This window comes from Gavialis gangeticus, unplaced genomic scaffold, assembly GCF_001723915.1.
Source record: "Gavialis gangeticus isolate Ggan-Ray unplaced genomic scaffold, GavGan_comp1, whole genome shotgun sequence".
Lineage (NCBI taxonomy): Eukaryota > Metazoa > Chordata > Crocodylia > Gavialidae > Gavialis > Gavialis gangeticus.
Window position 1 is genome coordinate 29,854,103 of NW_017728993.1, and position 16,833 is coordinate 29,870,935.

Sequence of the window (16,833 nt, forward strand, 5' to 3'; positions counted from 1 at the left end):
TTGAAGGCTGAACAGGTTCAGGTCCCGCAACCTTTCCTCATAGGACCTACCCTGCTGTCCCTTGATCATACGAGTGGCCCTCCTCTGGACCCTCTCCATGCTGTCCACATCCCTCTTAAAGTGCGGCGCCCAGAACTGGACGCAGTACTCCAGCTGCGGCCTGACCAGTGCCGCATAGAGGGGGAGGATCACCTCCTTGGACCTGCTTGAGATGCATCTGTGAGTTCACGATCAGCTGCTCTGATTTATGCTCTCTGCCCTATCTGCCTCCCCAATCTGTCACGTGCCACACACGCAGGCTGCTAGTGCTACTAGTAGCAGTTATACTGCATGTTGGCCACCTCTGCTGTATGGAACAAGAGGAAATGCAGTTAAGCCAAAGCTCCACTCTTGAGAGAACTCGATTAGATGTTGATGTTTGTTTATTTGCACTTCTAGAAATACTCCCACCCATACCAGATTATCTTGGGGGGCATATGGCAGGTGAAGTGGGATAGGAGATGCTGACCAATTGCATCTTGTGATTGATTGAAGCCTAATGAAGTCTTGAAACATTGTGCGGTAGCTGGTTTGGATGGAAAGGATTCATTACCATAAGCACAGCATCTGTAATGTATTGATCAGAAAATAAATTCTTCTGAATAACATGTAGCTTGGGATGCTTTAGTCTTGGGCCTGAATTCTGAACCCTGATTAATAGAAGCTCTGAGATGGGAGGGAAGCTGGGTTGATAGTTGGTTGAGACTGCCAGGAGCTCTTAAATAAGAAATTACTGCACTCCTGCTTAGGACACTTGCTGTTAGCGCTGATGAATCTTCCCAGATTAATTTACCCTATTCAGCTCAGCCTTCTCATAGAGGCAATGGAGAGAGACTGTTGGAAAACAAATTCTCTCTTTCTTCTCTGCATCTTGCTGACTGACCTCTGCAGAATTGGGTGGGTTTTTTTGGTATGGTACCTGTCATGTAAGTGAATGTCAGTACACACAGCCATTAGTGCAGGTGATTTTATGTGACAAATGAGACTCCTCACTGAAGATCATAAATAAATATATATTTCAAACTTATTTTGAAGTTGTGACTGAAATTCAGAGAAACCAGAATGCTTTTTGCCCTTTGTTTTCCTGTCATTTACATTTGGGCTTACCATGGCTGGTGCAACAGTGAACTTGGACATAATTTCTTTTTTTCTCCTCCCCTCCTTTCTTTATAGATCATGTTTTGCACTTTGAATACACATAGAATTGACATGGACAAGCTCTTAGGAGGGCAAATTGGCCTTGAAGATTTCATATTTGCACACATAAAAGGACCAAAAAAGGAAGTGGATATTCTTAAATCCGAAGAGTCACTGGGGCTTACGATTACAGACAATGGAACTGGCTGTGCCTTCATTAAGGTAAATTTAATTACTAATGGGATGCTTTTGTTCTGGACAAGGGTCTAATGACACTTTTGCCAGATTAGTTATTATTTGAATGGCCCTTTAGAATGGGTGCCTTTGTTCCTATTGAGCATGTTTCAGAAGTAATAAAAGAGCATCAGTCACTTCTCTGAGGGAATGTTGCAGATTGTAGTGTAATATAAAGATGGAAAGCACTGCAGCTAGGACCTGTGCTGCCGTATTAACGTAGCAACAGTGGGAGTCCTAAGTGTAGATATATCAGCCATAACTGCTGGTACCTTTAATAATATGTCATCTGGTTGGAACATTTTCTAACAGTTGTAAGAGTATTTCTGTTTTAAACTGAGTCAGCAAAGCAAGCAGTTTTATAAGATACTGTTTAATCAGTGGGTGTATTAAATAAGAGAGAAGACCTAAATATACAAACAGAAAGAGCTCTATCTTGCTACAGTTCAGTGCCACTTGGATTAAGAAAATGTAGTCCCAGGTATATTACAAAGCAGAGACCGTATCTGGTTGAATAAACAGCTGTATTTAGGGGAATCACTTTTGTCATGTATAGTCTTTTCATTTCAACTTAATTATTTCATTATTAATGAATACACACTTGTATTAGGTAATCTGATAGTTATAAGCCCTTGCAACTGTTTATAATTTTAACACATGGTATAATAAAGTCCTAAGGCTATAACATACTCAGCTTTTTACAGATGAAGTTGAAATTGCAACTTTCAATGTTGGTCAGTCATAAGTCATCTTTCTTATTTCAATTTTCTATGAGTTCACAAGTTTTATCAGAAGTTCTGTTACGCAATCTTAGGGCTCCTATACACATGCAGGGAGGTTGCTCCAACACACTGTAATTACTCAATTAATCAAGTCTGCTGGAGCGTGATAATTGCCATGTTCCAGCAGCATCTAGTGTCATGTGTATCAGCATCCCCGTCCTGAAAAACGGCAGTGGAGCATTTTAAAATTAAAGTGTGTTCAATGAGCTTTAGTTCCAAGTGCCCTGCTACCATTTTTCAGAGTGGGGATGTTGATACATATGACGCTCCGGGTATTTTAATTAGTGTGGGTCTAGAGCTGCGCTAATTGAAGCCCCCACCTCCCTGAGCACATCTATAAATGCCCTTATTTTCTGGGTTTATAGCTAAGATGCAAAGCTTTAGTCTTGAATGAAACAAGTGATCCAAGGAGTAATGACTTGGGGTGGGGAGGAGGAGATTATTTTGTAAATGCATAGGAGAATGTTGTAATGATGTCGTGTATTACAAATCTGGTAATCAGAAATTGGAGTAGTGCAATAAATTTCCTGTATGCTGCACAATAAATGTATTTCCTAGCCTTGAAATAGACAGTGAACTAAGCCTTGCTGGCAGCACTAGAATTTTACTTGCTTATAGTAGCAGTGAATTTGGCCCCCAACTTCCCCCCCCCATAATTTTGTTCCTAATTTTTTCTTTTAATCCAACAGCGTATTAAAGAAGGCAGCCTTATTGACCAAATCAAAATGGTATGCGTGGGTGATCATATAGAATCTATAAATGGGAAAAATGTTGTGGGTTATCGTCATTATGAAGTTGCCAAGCTACTAAAAGCACTGGAGAAGGGGCAGACATTTAAGCTACAGTTGATAGAGCCTATGAAAGCATTTGGTAAGTGATGTGTATTGTTTGCACCTTGTATCTGGATGTTAAAGTACCGTGGCTGCTTTGTTTTGTAGATTTAGTTTTTAAAAGGAACAATATTTGCCCTAGATGAATGCCCAAGGTAGCTTAGTTGTCAAGGTGCGTAGTTTTTCTTCTGAAGATGGAAATGAATGAATAGACTTTCACTATTATGTGTTCAACCCCTCCAAACATTGTGCCTAGAATGCCAGGTATCTGTCAGCAGTCCGGTGTTGGATCAGACCGCTCCTATGACTTCCACTGGGAGACTTACCTAACATCAGCCACTTGTCTCTTTCCCTGCCCACAGGTGCTGGCAGACCCCGTTCACAGGGGGCACAGAGGCCCTGTGATGCATGATTTGTATGTTCAGCAGGGTCCCTCCCCTTCCTCAAGCCCCTGCCAGTACAATTCATTTAATCTGTGCTGTCAACCCTTTCCCAACCGGTAGGGTTTCATAATGTAAATATTTAACTAGAAATGATAAGAGAGACTGAGATTCCATACTGCATCAGTTCATTTCCCTCCATCCCTCGCTACTTCTCCCTGCATAAAAATATCTTGCCCCTCAGCAGACAGCTGAGAAAAAACGTGTGGCAAAGTGATCCATTTTGGGTCTGTATATAGAAGGGAATCACTCGTATCACTAATCATTTGTGTGTTACTTTTTTTAAAAAAATGGGATTGAAATGCAAGTACTTTGTTTAAGCTAAAATTTCAAAATAGGAATAAAAACCAGAATTATTTTAAGTTATTCTTTCCTATGCATTATTTTTCTGTAACAGTAAATAATTCAGCATCCAGTATTTCAGATCAGTATTAGAATTGATACATGTATGCCCTGAAACTCTAGAAAATTCCCTTCCTCTGCCCCATTTCATCAGCAAGTTGAAATGTTTATTTTCCAAATCATTGCAATCTGTGATCAGTTTGGGAAGACCTGTAGTACCTCACTGTGAACACTTGGTGTCAGAATAACTGCAGTAATTAGGATGAGAGAAACTGGAAGGCATTTTATGCTGGCTGCTGCAGGCTAAAATGAGGGGTGTGGGTGAAGTGCTGCTTCTGGCATGTGTACCCATGTTCAGTACATCTATGTGCATGTCATGCATATGAATCTGAGTGATGCTGAGTCCTGTATAATGTGTATTTGGGAGATGGAAACAATAGGCTTCTTACTCATTGTGTTTGATGTTCAAATTATTTCAATAAGGTCAAAAAAAAATATTCCAGGATACACTAAGGTACTTTATGACGCTTTTAGTGGATTACCATCCCTCCTCCCTCTCTACAATTTTAAAAATAAAGTTCTGTATAGAAAATATGTTGTGTTAAATTGTTATGAGGAAACTGGTTTATGGAGGTTTTTTGGCAATTGTAAACCTAAAAGGATTACATTTTTACTACAGCTCATTATTACTTTCTTCTTCATGATGTATACAGATGTTGGGGGGGGTTGTTTTTGTTTTTTTTGGTTTTATTAAAAGTAAGTCAGTATAGTCTGCTGCCTCAAAGGTAAGAATCCAGACATATTTTCAAGTTAAACTGGAACATAAGGCCGTCAAGTAAGAGGGTGTTTAAAGGGTAGCTCTGGGAGGCATTTTGACTAAGAGACAAATTGTGGATTCACTGTTGTTCACCTGCTTCTCCTTTGTCCCCTGGAGATCAAAGAAAAGTAATGATTTACTCATTGGAACAGGCCTTTCATCTCTTCCCCCAGTGCATACCAAGTCATTGGCTCTGATCAGTGAATTTCCCCATAGACACAAAGCTTTACCTGAGTAAGGATGGGTTATTACTCTCCTCTTTGAGCATATCATCACGCGCTGGCCTTCTTTGAAATGAAGCAGCATCCACAAAGCTAGTTGAAGAAAGCATGGCACAAATTTTTAATTTGAATTGTGGTTGAAATAATAAGGCCTGTTTTGGCCAAGATAATTCTTGCAGGGAGTTTGGCCATGTTGTTGGGTGCCTATTGCAAACCCCCAACAAAGAGCCTGTGTCGGTCATAAGTAAAGTGTTACCAGTATAGAGCTGATGGTGTGTATGTTGAGAATGAGTACTATGATTAAGAACTTGAATTCTCAATGATGATGAAATTATTCCTTTATAGCTAGACCATGAATCCAAAAATATCCATAGGGTTATGGAAAATACAGTGATGCTGGATATATATGAGAGTAGTAGTAGACTGTGGTAAGGCTGTATTATTATGAGGAAATTTATTTTAAAGTACAGTGTTCCAAAAGTGAATTTTAAATCTGAGCAGAACAAGAAAGCCTTCCTCAAATAGTCTCAGTATTTTGACTTGTAAAGCAGCTGCAACCAACTGGAACCCAGCTGAACAAAATGCATATAAAATACTAAAGACCTATCTTTAAAAGATAGTTTACTAAGAGAATCTTACAGAGAAGGAATTCTTTTGAGGGGTAACCCCTGGAAGGGTTATGGTCCATTAAAAAAACCTGAGATTGTGTCTTTATAGTACACAGTTCTGAGTACTATGATTCTCTGACAATGGCTTTTATATTTTGATTATTTAAAAAAAAATGTTTTACAACTTCTAAAAGGATAAACCTGTTTTCCACTGTGTTGCCTTATAAAAGTTATGGGTAATAATTGTAAAATAAATAATGGAGTCCTTTAGGAACTGGTCACTAATTTTATAAATCATATTTCAAAATAATATACAAATGCACTATTTATTTTTTAAAATTCATGACCAGCTTATTTTTATGTTTTTGCTACTTGTATAATATGGATTAAAAGCAGGAATAATAGGGTGACAGCATAAACCTCAGAATTGAAGGAATGTGTTCAGTACAATTTATTAAATACCAGACTATTAAAATCCTCTAACGACAATAAAAAACATATTGGATTACTTTCTAGCTATGAACCAAATGTTTTTGTTTTACGATGTCTTAATTCAGAGGTTTTCAACCCTTTTAAAGAAGTGTACCCCTTCTGGTGGCAGTGGCTGGACGCGAAGTGGGGGTGACCAGCACACAATGGTGGCAGCGCGGAGTGGTGGATGGCAGGGGTCTGTCCCTTCCCGCATGTACCCCCTAGCACCTTTCCAAGTACCCCTGGGGTAGGCGTATCCCCGCTTGACAACCCCAGTCTTATTTTTATTAGCTTAATCATATACTGAAGTCATTTATCTTGAAAGAAGATATCAAAATGGTAATATCGGAAGGAAGGTTTTCCTAGCAATAACTGTTACCTGGAAATTGCATTAGACCAAGAATAAAAATTTTCTTCAGAACATTTAGGTACTGGTAATGGTCTTAGCATGGAGCTCAGCTAGGCTGCAAAATCTGCTCAAGAAGCAGGGTAAATACTCAGGTGGTTAACCTGTGCTGAAGTCTGATTTATTGCACAGGGTCACATCATCCAGCTCGTCGGGCTCCCGTGGGGCTGGAAATTTGCTAGCAGGGGAGCAACAATTAATGCTGCTACTCCTTTTTATCTGTCAAATTTCCAAACCTATGGTCCAGTTAACACTATTTTGCAGGCCAGAAGTTGAGCATCTCTGTATTAAGGCATGCAGAACTTGTGATATTATTTACATATGCAAGCACATTTTGCATGTGTACCTGTATAAGTATACAGATGTCCTCCAAATAACTCATGAATCTGGAGTTAAAATGTATCATACCCATTTTCTCACAGTGTAGTCCTTTTAAAATTAAACCAAAAAATTGCCTTCGCATTGAAAACAGTGCCAGTCCAGAAGCAGTAGCTGACTACAGGACAGTCACAAGTTATACAAACTAACTTGGGCTCTCATTCTGCTGTTGATAGCACATGGCCAGATTGCAAATTGCTCTTAATGAACCATATAAAACAGGCTCATTGTGGATTGGGAATATAGCCTAAGAAGAAACAGACACTGATAATAAACCATGGTTTAGTAGGTTCTGGGTTTTTGGGATTTTTCTCATTGTTAGCTCTCATCAGCACCAAGAAGAGGACTAGTAGACAGGGTATAGAGCAGTGGTTCTCAGCCTATTTGCCACAGTGGGCCACACTTGCAGCTCTCAATGTGTTGTGGGCTGCACCTGCGCAATTTGCTTCTTGTGTAGCCATTTAAAAAATGCTTGAACAGGATGTCACATGGGCCGCAGCAGCCTGCAGATTGGGCTGCATGCTACCAATCAGTCTGTGGGTTGAGAACCACTGGTATAAAGTAACGAATTTTTACAGAAATAGTTTCCCATATTGGCTCTGCAACCCCACACAGATTAAGGCCAGCTCAGCTGAAAATGAATTGAGAAATTGGAATAGTGTTGTAAACTTTACCTGTAAAAATTTGTCCCGGGGACAGCAATGCCAGATTTTAGGTCTGAGACTCTTACCTATCAGAATGAAGCTCAAAACTTTCTCCAGGTTAGACAAGAAGACCCAATACTAATCGTGTAACTAATGGACAACATCACTAGTGATAAATGTAAAATCTTGACTCCACTGAAGTCCATGTCAAAACTCTTATTGATTTCATAATGGCATGCACTAAGTGTACATCTATGCATTTGTCCTTGTAAGTCTCAATTTTATTATATGGTAATAGTATTTTAAAAGGTTAATGTTTAAAAGGTCCATGCCAGAGCCTTTCAATGTCTGATTGGTGCACTGTAAATTGCACTTCATTTTTAGGTCAGTCTAGATTTTAATTTAGACATAAATTCTGATCTAGATGAAATAGTCAGTGAGAGCATATTGATTTAATTGTAACTAAATTGTGTATTTAACAATTTTACTTTTGTTTATAGAAATGATTGAACCAAGGCTTAAAGGTGGAAGTCTATCAGAGGCTAAAATCTCAAGGGGAAGAGAAACACTTCGACTGAGATCTAAAGGCCCTGCCACTCTGGAAGAAATGGTATGTTTTTATAGGCAGAATATAGCATTTAAAACTTTTAGGACCATGTATGACTGCAAAATATCAGACTTGCCATTCTACAGAAGTGATAAAACAGAATTTTAATGAAAAATGTTTAATATTTTGTTAAATATCATATGGTCTTGTGGATGCAGAGAGAAACTTGATAATAAATAACAAATCTAAAAGCTCAAATATAAGAAGGCAAATTTAAAAGATTCCAAATATATATATTTTAAAAAGCTTGTGATTTTTAAAACCAATCCCATCTCTTCCCCCCAGGCTTTGGTTTGTGGGTTTTCTTTTTCTTTGAATGCAGGAGGTGATAACACCAATGCGTACACATAATTTACAAATAACTGACTCTTTAGATCCCACAGAACATACATAAAAAGTGGAGAGTGCCATGCATTTCATTAAATTGATATACATGACATTAAAAGTTCAAGTACTCGCATGCATATGTCAGCTGGAGAGAATTCAGATTTATGTATTCTGCCCTACTTGCACAGGGTGTCACCAAGAAAGCCAATTTTTTCTTGTTAACTCTGACTTTGTCTTGCTACAGGTTCACTCTTGGTTTTCGTCTTAAATCTTAACTAAAGACCAAAATAGTAAGATAGATTTACTTAATATATATTAGTTGGGTAGGGATAACTCAGATCCTAACTATAAAACTTTTATTGATTTGAGTGTCTTTGTAACCACAGCATTTCATTTTGGGTTTAGAAGATTCATTCTTATCTTTTTTCCTTTAATAAAGCCCTCTGATGTTGAAGAAAAAGCAATAAAGAAAGTTGATGACCTTCTTGAAATGTATATGGGAATACGAGATATTGAGTTAGGTGAGTATTTAGCTCTATTGTTATATGATTAAATCATTCTCCTGCTTGATTGATTTCATTTATCCATGCTTAATCCTTCCAGTTGTGTGATTTGTATATTAGTGTGTGTGTATATAGTATACAAATTCTAGTAGTGTATGTCATTAGCACTTTATATATCATTCTAATAGTTCCTATGACTATATATACATACTGTTGGAATGTGCACATCTAAACAGGCTATTACCACTTGAGCTGAAAGAGAGGAACATGCAAGACCTCTAAGTTTTTCAAAACTATGCTCATCCTTGCAGTAAGTAGATGTGAGAAATTTCACCCTGAAGTTAACATTTCCAGACTATATTTTAAAATTATTAATGTGATTCTGGTTTTAATAATTTAAACATTGTAATAGTACAGATACTTTGTTAATTGGCAAAAACCTATCTTTGCAGCCAAAGATCAAACCAGATACTCCCATTATGATAGATTCTGTGCCTCTGTGCAGTAGTATGCAGTTTCTGCCTCAAATGTCAATAAGCTAAAAGGAATGGATAATACACATACACAGGGCCCATCTACATGTGATGCAATGTCACTGCAGCAATGTGCTACAACAGTGTAGCATTGCAAGGCAAAAACCATGATGCTGCAGCTACACTGCCATAGCAAATACTCCCTCAGTATACTGCACTGCTATGGCAATGTAGCGGCTAAAAATAACCGTGCATGGCATAGTGCAGCCCCTACTCGAAAAGGAAGCACTAAATGATGGTGCAGTAACAATGGCACTGTATGGGCATGTGTAGACTCACCCAGAGTGAAGAAAATGGTGGGAAGCGTGCACGTCAGTCCACCATGGTTGTTTTTGAGGTTGGAGGGATGTTTAAAGGGAAGTGACAAGGACAGGATGGGGGAGAAGGGGCTAAGGTGGCAGGTGTGGAGAGAAGCTGAAGAGAGGAGACTCTAAAGGGAGGAGAGGGAAATGGTTGAAATGAATGATCATCCCAGAGGAGAGTGTCTAGTTGGAACTATAGCAGATTGTCCAGATGACTGAATGTCTTTTTGGCTGCTTTGGTAGTTGCTTCTGTCACCTGGAGTATGTGGCTCATTCCTTCCTGCAAAGCTGGTTCCTTTTTCCTCCAAAGCCACTAAGAAGAGGCAGGGGGTGGAGGCACAAGAGAGAAGTATTATCTAGGTCAGGACTGTCCAACTTCTAAGTGGTCAGGGGCTGCATGCTGCTTAGATGCCCACCTGTTGCACTGTATGCTCACACCCCTCACCCTGCTGCAGCTCATGCCTGTGTGGGCACATCCTTCTCTCCGTTCTTCCTCCCCCATAACTGTTGCAGTGAAGCCACATGGACACTTCCCCCTTCCCCACCCTCCATTCCCTACTGCTGCACTGCACACAGCATAGTCCCAACCTCAGCCTGAGTGCTGCTTGCTGTGTTGTACCATCCCCTGGGGCAGGTGCAGAATATAAAAGCTGGAGGGGAATATAAGAGATTCTGGCTGCTCTTGCTCCCAGAGTGATAGGAGGAGTCATGGCTGGGCAGAAGACTGTGTAAGCTTCATGTGGCCCCCGAGACCTGATATATAGGTCTTGGTACCTTCAGAGTATTGAGGCACTTGCATAGAAGTCAGATTACAACTAACTGGGCCTTATAATATGCTTCTTTCTGGGCTGGGAATTCCCAAGGAAGCTGGCTCCTCCCAGAAACCCACCATAATACTTCCAGGCTTCCTGACATCAGCATAGGACTCTCTGGAAGTCCTGAGAGTCGTCCTTCCTTGGTTTGCAGTTCTCAGGACGTCCAGACTTTCTTGGTTACCATTGGGGTCCAGCAGCATTGGCATGGGATGGCCTCATAGCGAAAACTTTTGGGGCATCTAGCTGTGGGGCAGTCTTCATTGCAAACCTGTCTTGTAGTTGGGATACTTAATGTCTGCCACAAAACAGTGGAACTGGTTCCAGTGAAACTGTCATTGATTTGATGAACACTGAGCCTAAGATTTTCTGTGTAATATTTTGGATTCTACAAATTGACATTTTTCCAATGAAACTCTTCAGAAAACTTTTGCCCAGTTCCAGTTAATATGGCTATGAGCAGAGTATGTTAAATATTCTCATTGATCTGCTTTGAGGCTTTTTTTTTAAGGTTTTATGCCTTTGGATCCTCCTGTACCTGGTTTAGTAAAGTTCAAACAACTCTGAAGTTGTCTTGAGCGCTGCATGCTGTGGAACCCCATCTTCTTTTCAGTCATAGCTGAGCAAATGCCCATTTCTTACCTACAGGCCCAGGGACTAATCCTCATCTCCCCGAAAATGTTCCCATCCACAGTTAGAATGTATTGAACACTAACCACAAAACAGTAATGCCTTATAGGTCTGCTCTCATTTCCTCTTACTCACCCCTCTCTGTGCCCCTCTGAATCTTTTTCCCTTACTGCTGTATTCAGCTACTCTTTTCATGTCATTCTACTAAGGCTAGAAGAATAAATAAGAAAAAGGTTTTGTGGACTAAATCCTATAAGGTTCACCTAGCTCTGATTTTTCACTACTACACCATGTCCTTCAAAGTTAAGCAGTATGTGTCAAGTGTCAGTGGTAAAAGGAGATAGAAAAAACAGCTTTATCTTTGTTAAACAATTAGAGCCTTGTTGCAGTTAATTTTAGGTGGCTCCTGGAGCTCTTAACCCCTGGATTGTCCCCACACTAACAACTGAAACTAGTTTTAAGCACGCTTTATGTGGCTTAAAGTTATGCCACAGGACAGGTTTCTCTTTGATCAGTGTTGCCAACTCATTTTCCATTAATGTTTGTCCACTCCTCCCCCCCGGGATGAACCACCCAAGTTGTAGTCCTCCAGCATCCCAGGATGCTGTGTGGCTGCCACCCTCCCCTCCTGTTCAGCATGGACAAACTTTCCACCCCCAGATTCTACTCCCCAGGGGGCAGTTCTGGCACCAAACCAAAGACCCTTCCAGCCTCTGGGTGTGTGACCTTCCCACCCCCCAGAGATGCAACCCTGTGCAAATAGCCTGCAGAACACATACCAGCTAGCCAGGTCACAGGGCTTGCATAGGTCCAGGAGTGGGGTTGGGGGCTGGGAAGGGGGGAGAACAAGGTAGGGGGCTAGACTGGGCTGGGTCTTCATTCCTGGGGCAGGGGCAGTAGCTCCCCAAAAGTGCCTTCCCTCACTGCTCCCACTTCATAGCCACCCTGGGAAGCATGACCAGAATCCCCCAGAGCTAAATCCCAATTTATTACCATATGTGATGTTCCTTATATTACTTTCTCTATTTCTTTTTAAATTCTTTCTTAATTTTTGCTTCGTCTCCCATCCCCACTTCCTTTCCACCCCATCCCATTTAATGCTCTGCCTCCCAGATCCATGTCCCACGCCCCCTTCTCTCTCCCAACCCATTTCTCTTACACCTTCACCAGGAGCAGGGGTAGAAGAAGCCTGTCCTGGCAACTCAGAGCTGTCGTTCCTAGGTAGGCCCCTGCTCGCCAGCCCTACAACAGTGCAGGTGGGGAACGGTGGGAGAAGGTTATTAGCCTTAATGTGTAACTGCTTCAAACTTGACCTAGCGTTAACACCAATCAACATTGTGAGCAGCTCAAATTGCAGTGTCCCTAACAGCTTTAAGTATCTAAAATTCCTCAGGAATGGCAAGTTAATCATCTATCACAATTTTTCTTCAATTAACCTATGTTAGTTGTTGTTTTTATATGTTATTAGTGTGATTAGTTGCTTGTGGAATTAAAATCTGAGGAATGATTCATTCAGAGAATGCCAGTCAGTTGAGTTAATAATTTTTCTCATTACTCAAATTAGATGAGCTGAAAAAACAAATTGCCACAAGTGTGACAACAGAGGAATGATTAAGATCTTAGTAATTGTTCACTTACATTTTGTTCTATTTATCAGAGGCTTTTTCATGTTGGATTACATGGCCTGGTAATCTCTTTTAAAATGACATCATTTTTATTGTGAATGAACTGAATTGTAAGCACAAACCCAGAAGCTTAAAAAATGAAAAGTATGTAACAGACAAAATTTAAATTGACATGTACAGTCAGTATCATTAAGTTTCCATACTTACTCAGTTTTTACTTAAAACATGAAGTAGCTGCAGTGCTTTGAATTCATTGACAATATATCTGATTTACACTATGCTGAAGTTTAGGGATATTTTTTTTTTTTTTTTTATTTAGGAGAATATTTTCAAAGCCACAAAGGACCCAGTGCAGATGCACAACTCTTATTTGGGTCAGATAATCTCTCTTGGATTATATTTTACTATCTGCTTAAATGTAGAATGTATCCCTTGGTTTGAGCACATTCAGTACCCTTAACAGTGTTAAGGGAATGCTAGATATTGAGCCAACAAACTCTGCTTCTGCATAATTTATGTAATAAATGAGCCATTTATGGTCAATGTGAATGAAATCTAATGGGTGGCATCTGCTAATTAAGTGGAGCTAATCTTTAATTGGTGGGGTCAAGAAAGATTAATTCCTGGATGTTGGCAGTGAATGCCAATTACGGGATTTACCCTCTGAAGAAGAGCATAAGGATACAGGCCTATGTGGGACCCGTTTTGCACTGGTAGTTGTGTTTGAATCATGGCAAACAGAAGGCAAGAAAGAATGCTAACCGTAGGTCAATGGAACCCAATCCCAGAGAAATGTAATACAAGTGCGGAGTAACTGAGGAGTCCTTCTCACTTACCAATCTGATGTGCACTGAATGAGCCCTGGCTTAGCGTTACACATGCAAGTACCTTGGTGGTACATGGTGAGGATTTAGCCTCCTACAACCTTCAATTTAATATATTTACTGTGGTAATTCAGCTGTATTGACACTAGAGGTCAGCACCAAACTATTGTAATGAAAAGTTATGTACTGTACACTACTGTCACTGCAATATCTTTCATAAAATGCATCTGATCAGGCGTGCTTTAAGAAGCACGGTATATCAGGGTGGCAGTGAAAGTATAGCTCCAATAGAGATTAACATGTCATCAGAAACCCATGCTTTCCAATGCTTCTCATGGAAATTTTACTTGACTGCTGAAATTTCTTATGATGGTTTTAGTGGCAATTTTTTAAAGTTTGGCTAATGCCTGGGTGCTATTTTGTTCTACTTGAAAAACTGTTTTTTGTTTTGTGTTTTGTTTTGTTTTGCTTTGTTTTTTCTTTCTTTCTTAAGTAAGTACATTTTGGATCAGTGACAGTTTCAGACCACTGATTTCCCATGTAACCTGGAGGCATAAACAGGGCAGTTTTAACTTCAAGGAGATAACCAGGGATCCTGGTTCTCCCTGATAAAAAATAAATAAATAATTCACAAATTCTCTAATTAAAACCCCTAAAACCCATGGTTAAAATGAAAGGCCCCCCACAGCCCCCTGCTCCCTCAGGTCTGCTGGAAGGGGCCTGTGCCAGAGACAACCTGAGCAGGGTGCGGGGGCCAGGGCAAATTGGCCTGTGCAGGACCTCACCCCAAGATGTGAGGAAGCTGGCGGTGGATTCTGTTAGGCGGGGGAGGCTGCTGAGCAGCTGGACACGAAGCTGGCAGCAATGCGGAGTTGCTGCGGCCTCTCTGCCCGGCTCCGCAGGGCTCCCCAAAGTGTGGGGTCCAGGGTGGTTGCCCTGATTCTCTGTCCCCTAGGGATGACCCTGTCCTCAGCTGCCAGGGCTATGGGGCCAGGGACCTGGGTCCACAGCCCCCTGCCCCTGGCAGGAGGCGGCTGCTGCAATGGAGCAGAGCCCGGAGTCTGGCTCCCCCCGCTGCGGGCTCGGGCAGGTGGGGCCAGCTCCTTGCCACAGTGTGCACTCCTGGGAGCCAGGGGGGACCCTTGTCCCCCAGATCTGTGTGTAGGTCTGCCCACTTCAGGCTCAGGCTCCTGTCCTGCTAGTCTCCCAGTATGTGTGACCCGGCACTGCAGGGAACACTAGAGCCACACAGGAAAGCTGCCTGTTGCAGAGAGCTCTGTGCTGCCCTGGGGATACGTCCCCTGCCTGCGCGGCTGTAGCAGGGGCAGTGGCACGGTGTTGCATGCAGGGGACTTGTCGCCAGGCCAGCACAGAGCTCACAGCAGCAAGCAGTTTTCGTGTGCAGCTCTGCTGTTCCCTGTAGCACTGGGTTGCACATGTCAGGCGGTGGAGGACCTAGGGGAGAGCAGCAGGGCTGAAGCAGGCAGCATGCAACCCTGTGACCTGCACACAGATTTGGGGGCATGGGTCCCCCCTCTCCCCCAGGTGTGTGCCCAGCATTGGGGAGCAGATGTCCAAGCCCACAGCCCGCCCCACCTCCATCCCACACAGATCTGGAGGTCGCAGGTCCCAGCCCCCCCCACCCCCCGAGTCTATGCAGCAGCAGGGAGCGAGCCCCAGCCCCCTGGATGAACTGCTCATGGCCCTGTCAGGGCCCTGTGGCCATATATTGCAGCCCCAGGCCAAGCCGCAGGCACTGCCCAGCTAGGCAGCAGCCCCAGGCCCAGCCCTACCCAATTCCTGCCTTCCCTCCCTCCCTCCCGCCCTATGGGGGCCTCAATTCTCTGCCCCCCCCCATTCCACTTACCTGCAGGAGCTGCTGTCTAGGCTACCTGGTACCCCCTGCCTGACTGCTCTCCTTCTGCTCCCTCCACCCCCTCCCAGCCCCTTGCAGGCTGGAACTTTGCCAGCCTGCAAATAGCTGTTTGCAAAACTGCAAAATCTGCAGGTTTCTCAAGTACAATGAGAAATTTGTATTTGCCTCTGGTAAAAGGTAAAATCTACAATTTATTCTATTTTTCCATGGGAAACGGAATACTTAGATCCCTGGAGATAACTGATCTGATCTAAAACCTAAGATAGACTAGGGGTTTGCAACACAGCCTGCAGACCAGATCTGGCTCACGAAGCTACTGGATGCAGCCAGTGGAACCAGAAGGCTTTGCCTGTGCTAGTGTCCATGCCTGCATACAAGCCAGGGCTGGGCAACTTCCAGCTGCACCAATGCCACTGCCACTTCCTCCTTACCACCCCCTTGCAAGACTGGCATGGGTGTATCTTCCATCTGGCAGGGAGCTGCATCAGTACCAGGCAGTTTCCAGCTGCAGTCATGCTGCATCTGGAAGGTCGAGTGGAGTGTGAGTGGGAAGAAGCAGAAGCAGCATGGATGCAGTTTCCAGCTGCCCAGCTCTGGTCTCTTCACTGGCTAGAAGCTATTCAAATTCTTGCACTCCAGCTGGGGAGTGGAGGATGAGGAGAAGTGGCAGCAGTACAGGCACAGCTCCCACCTGCTTGACCCCGGCCCTGGTGTAAGTGCAAGGAAAGCCCCACCATTAATGTGGGTTGGGTGATGCAGAGCCGGGTTGTTTTGGCACATGGCTTGTAAAATGTTGCTGGCTGCTGAGATAGAGGACTGAGAAGGGAACTCATCTGTCACAGATCAGTACCCTGCTACTGTGGGCAGTAGTGTTTATACAGTCCTTTTAGTAAATTTACCAAGTTCTATCTTGATACCAGTTAAGTGTCTGTTATTGTGTGTCGTTCCCCTCCCCCCGGTTCTCATTGGCAGGCTGTCACTGCTCTGGTGCCTAGAAGCTTTTTTTAATTTCTAGACTAAATTAATTCATAGACAGTTATGCCTATTCTTGTTCCAACATTGCTCTTTAAATTAAAAAGCTCTGAAGTTTACACCCTTAATGCACTGTACAGAATGTATTTATATTCTGCCTTAACCTTTCTTAAAAGAAGCTAAATCTTGCATCTGGATCTAATATTTCACAAATTCTTATCCTAGGTTCCCCTTATCTCATGGTTTCAGGGGGTAGTGGGAGGTTTTGCTGCCAATGTGATCCAGGTAGATCCAGTAGTGTAATTAAGGGGGGGGGGGTGGGGGGACAAATAAAGCACCAGCCCCTGGGTGCTGACTTAAGGGGCCTAAAAATAGCAGTTGCCACCTGCAAGCCTGTTGCTGCTGCCCAGTGTTCCCCTGCACCACTGCAATGTAGGGCACAAAACTGCACTGCTGTACTTCTGGGTAAAGCT

At 42.4% G+C, this 16,833-nt stretch overlaps 1 protein-coding gene across 1 annotated transcript in view; it reads left to right on the forward strand.

The window, feature by feature from the left end:
• Nucleotides 1–1,209: 1,209 nt before the first annotated feature.
• GIPC2 (GIPC PDZ domain containing family member 2) overlaps nt 1,210–16,833 on the forward strand; it is a 33,395-nt gene continuing 17,771 nt past the window's right edge. The window contains exons 1-4 of the mRNA XM_019501500.1: nt 1,210–1,398; nt 2,882–3,062; nt 7,850–7,959; nt 8,723–8,804. Coding sequence (XP_019357045.1) covers nt 1,216–1,398; nt 2,882–3,062; nt 7,850–7,959; nt 8,723–8,804 — 556 coding nt within the window. The 5' untranslated portion in view covers nt 1,210–1,215. The remainder of the gene's footprint in view (nt 1,399–2,881; nt 3,063–7,849; nt 7,960–8,722; nt 8,805–16,833) is intronic.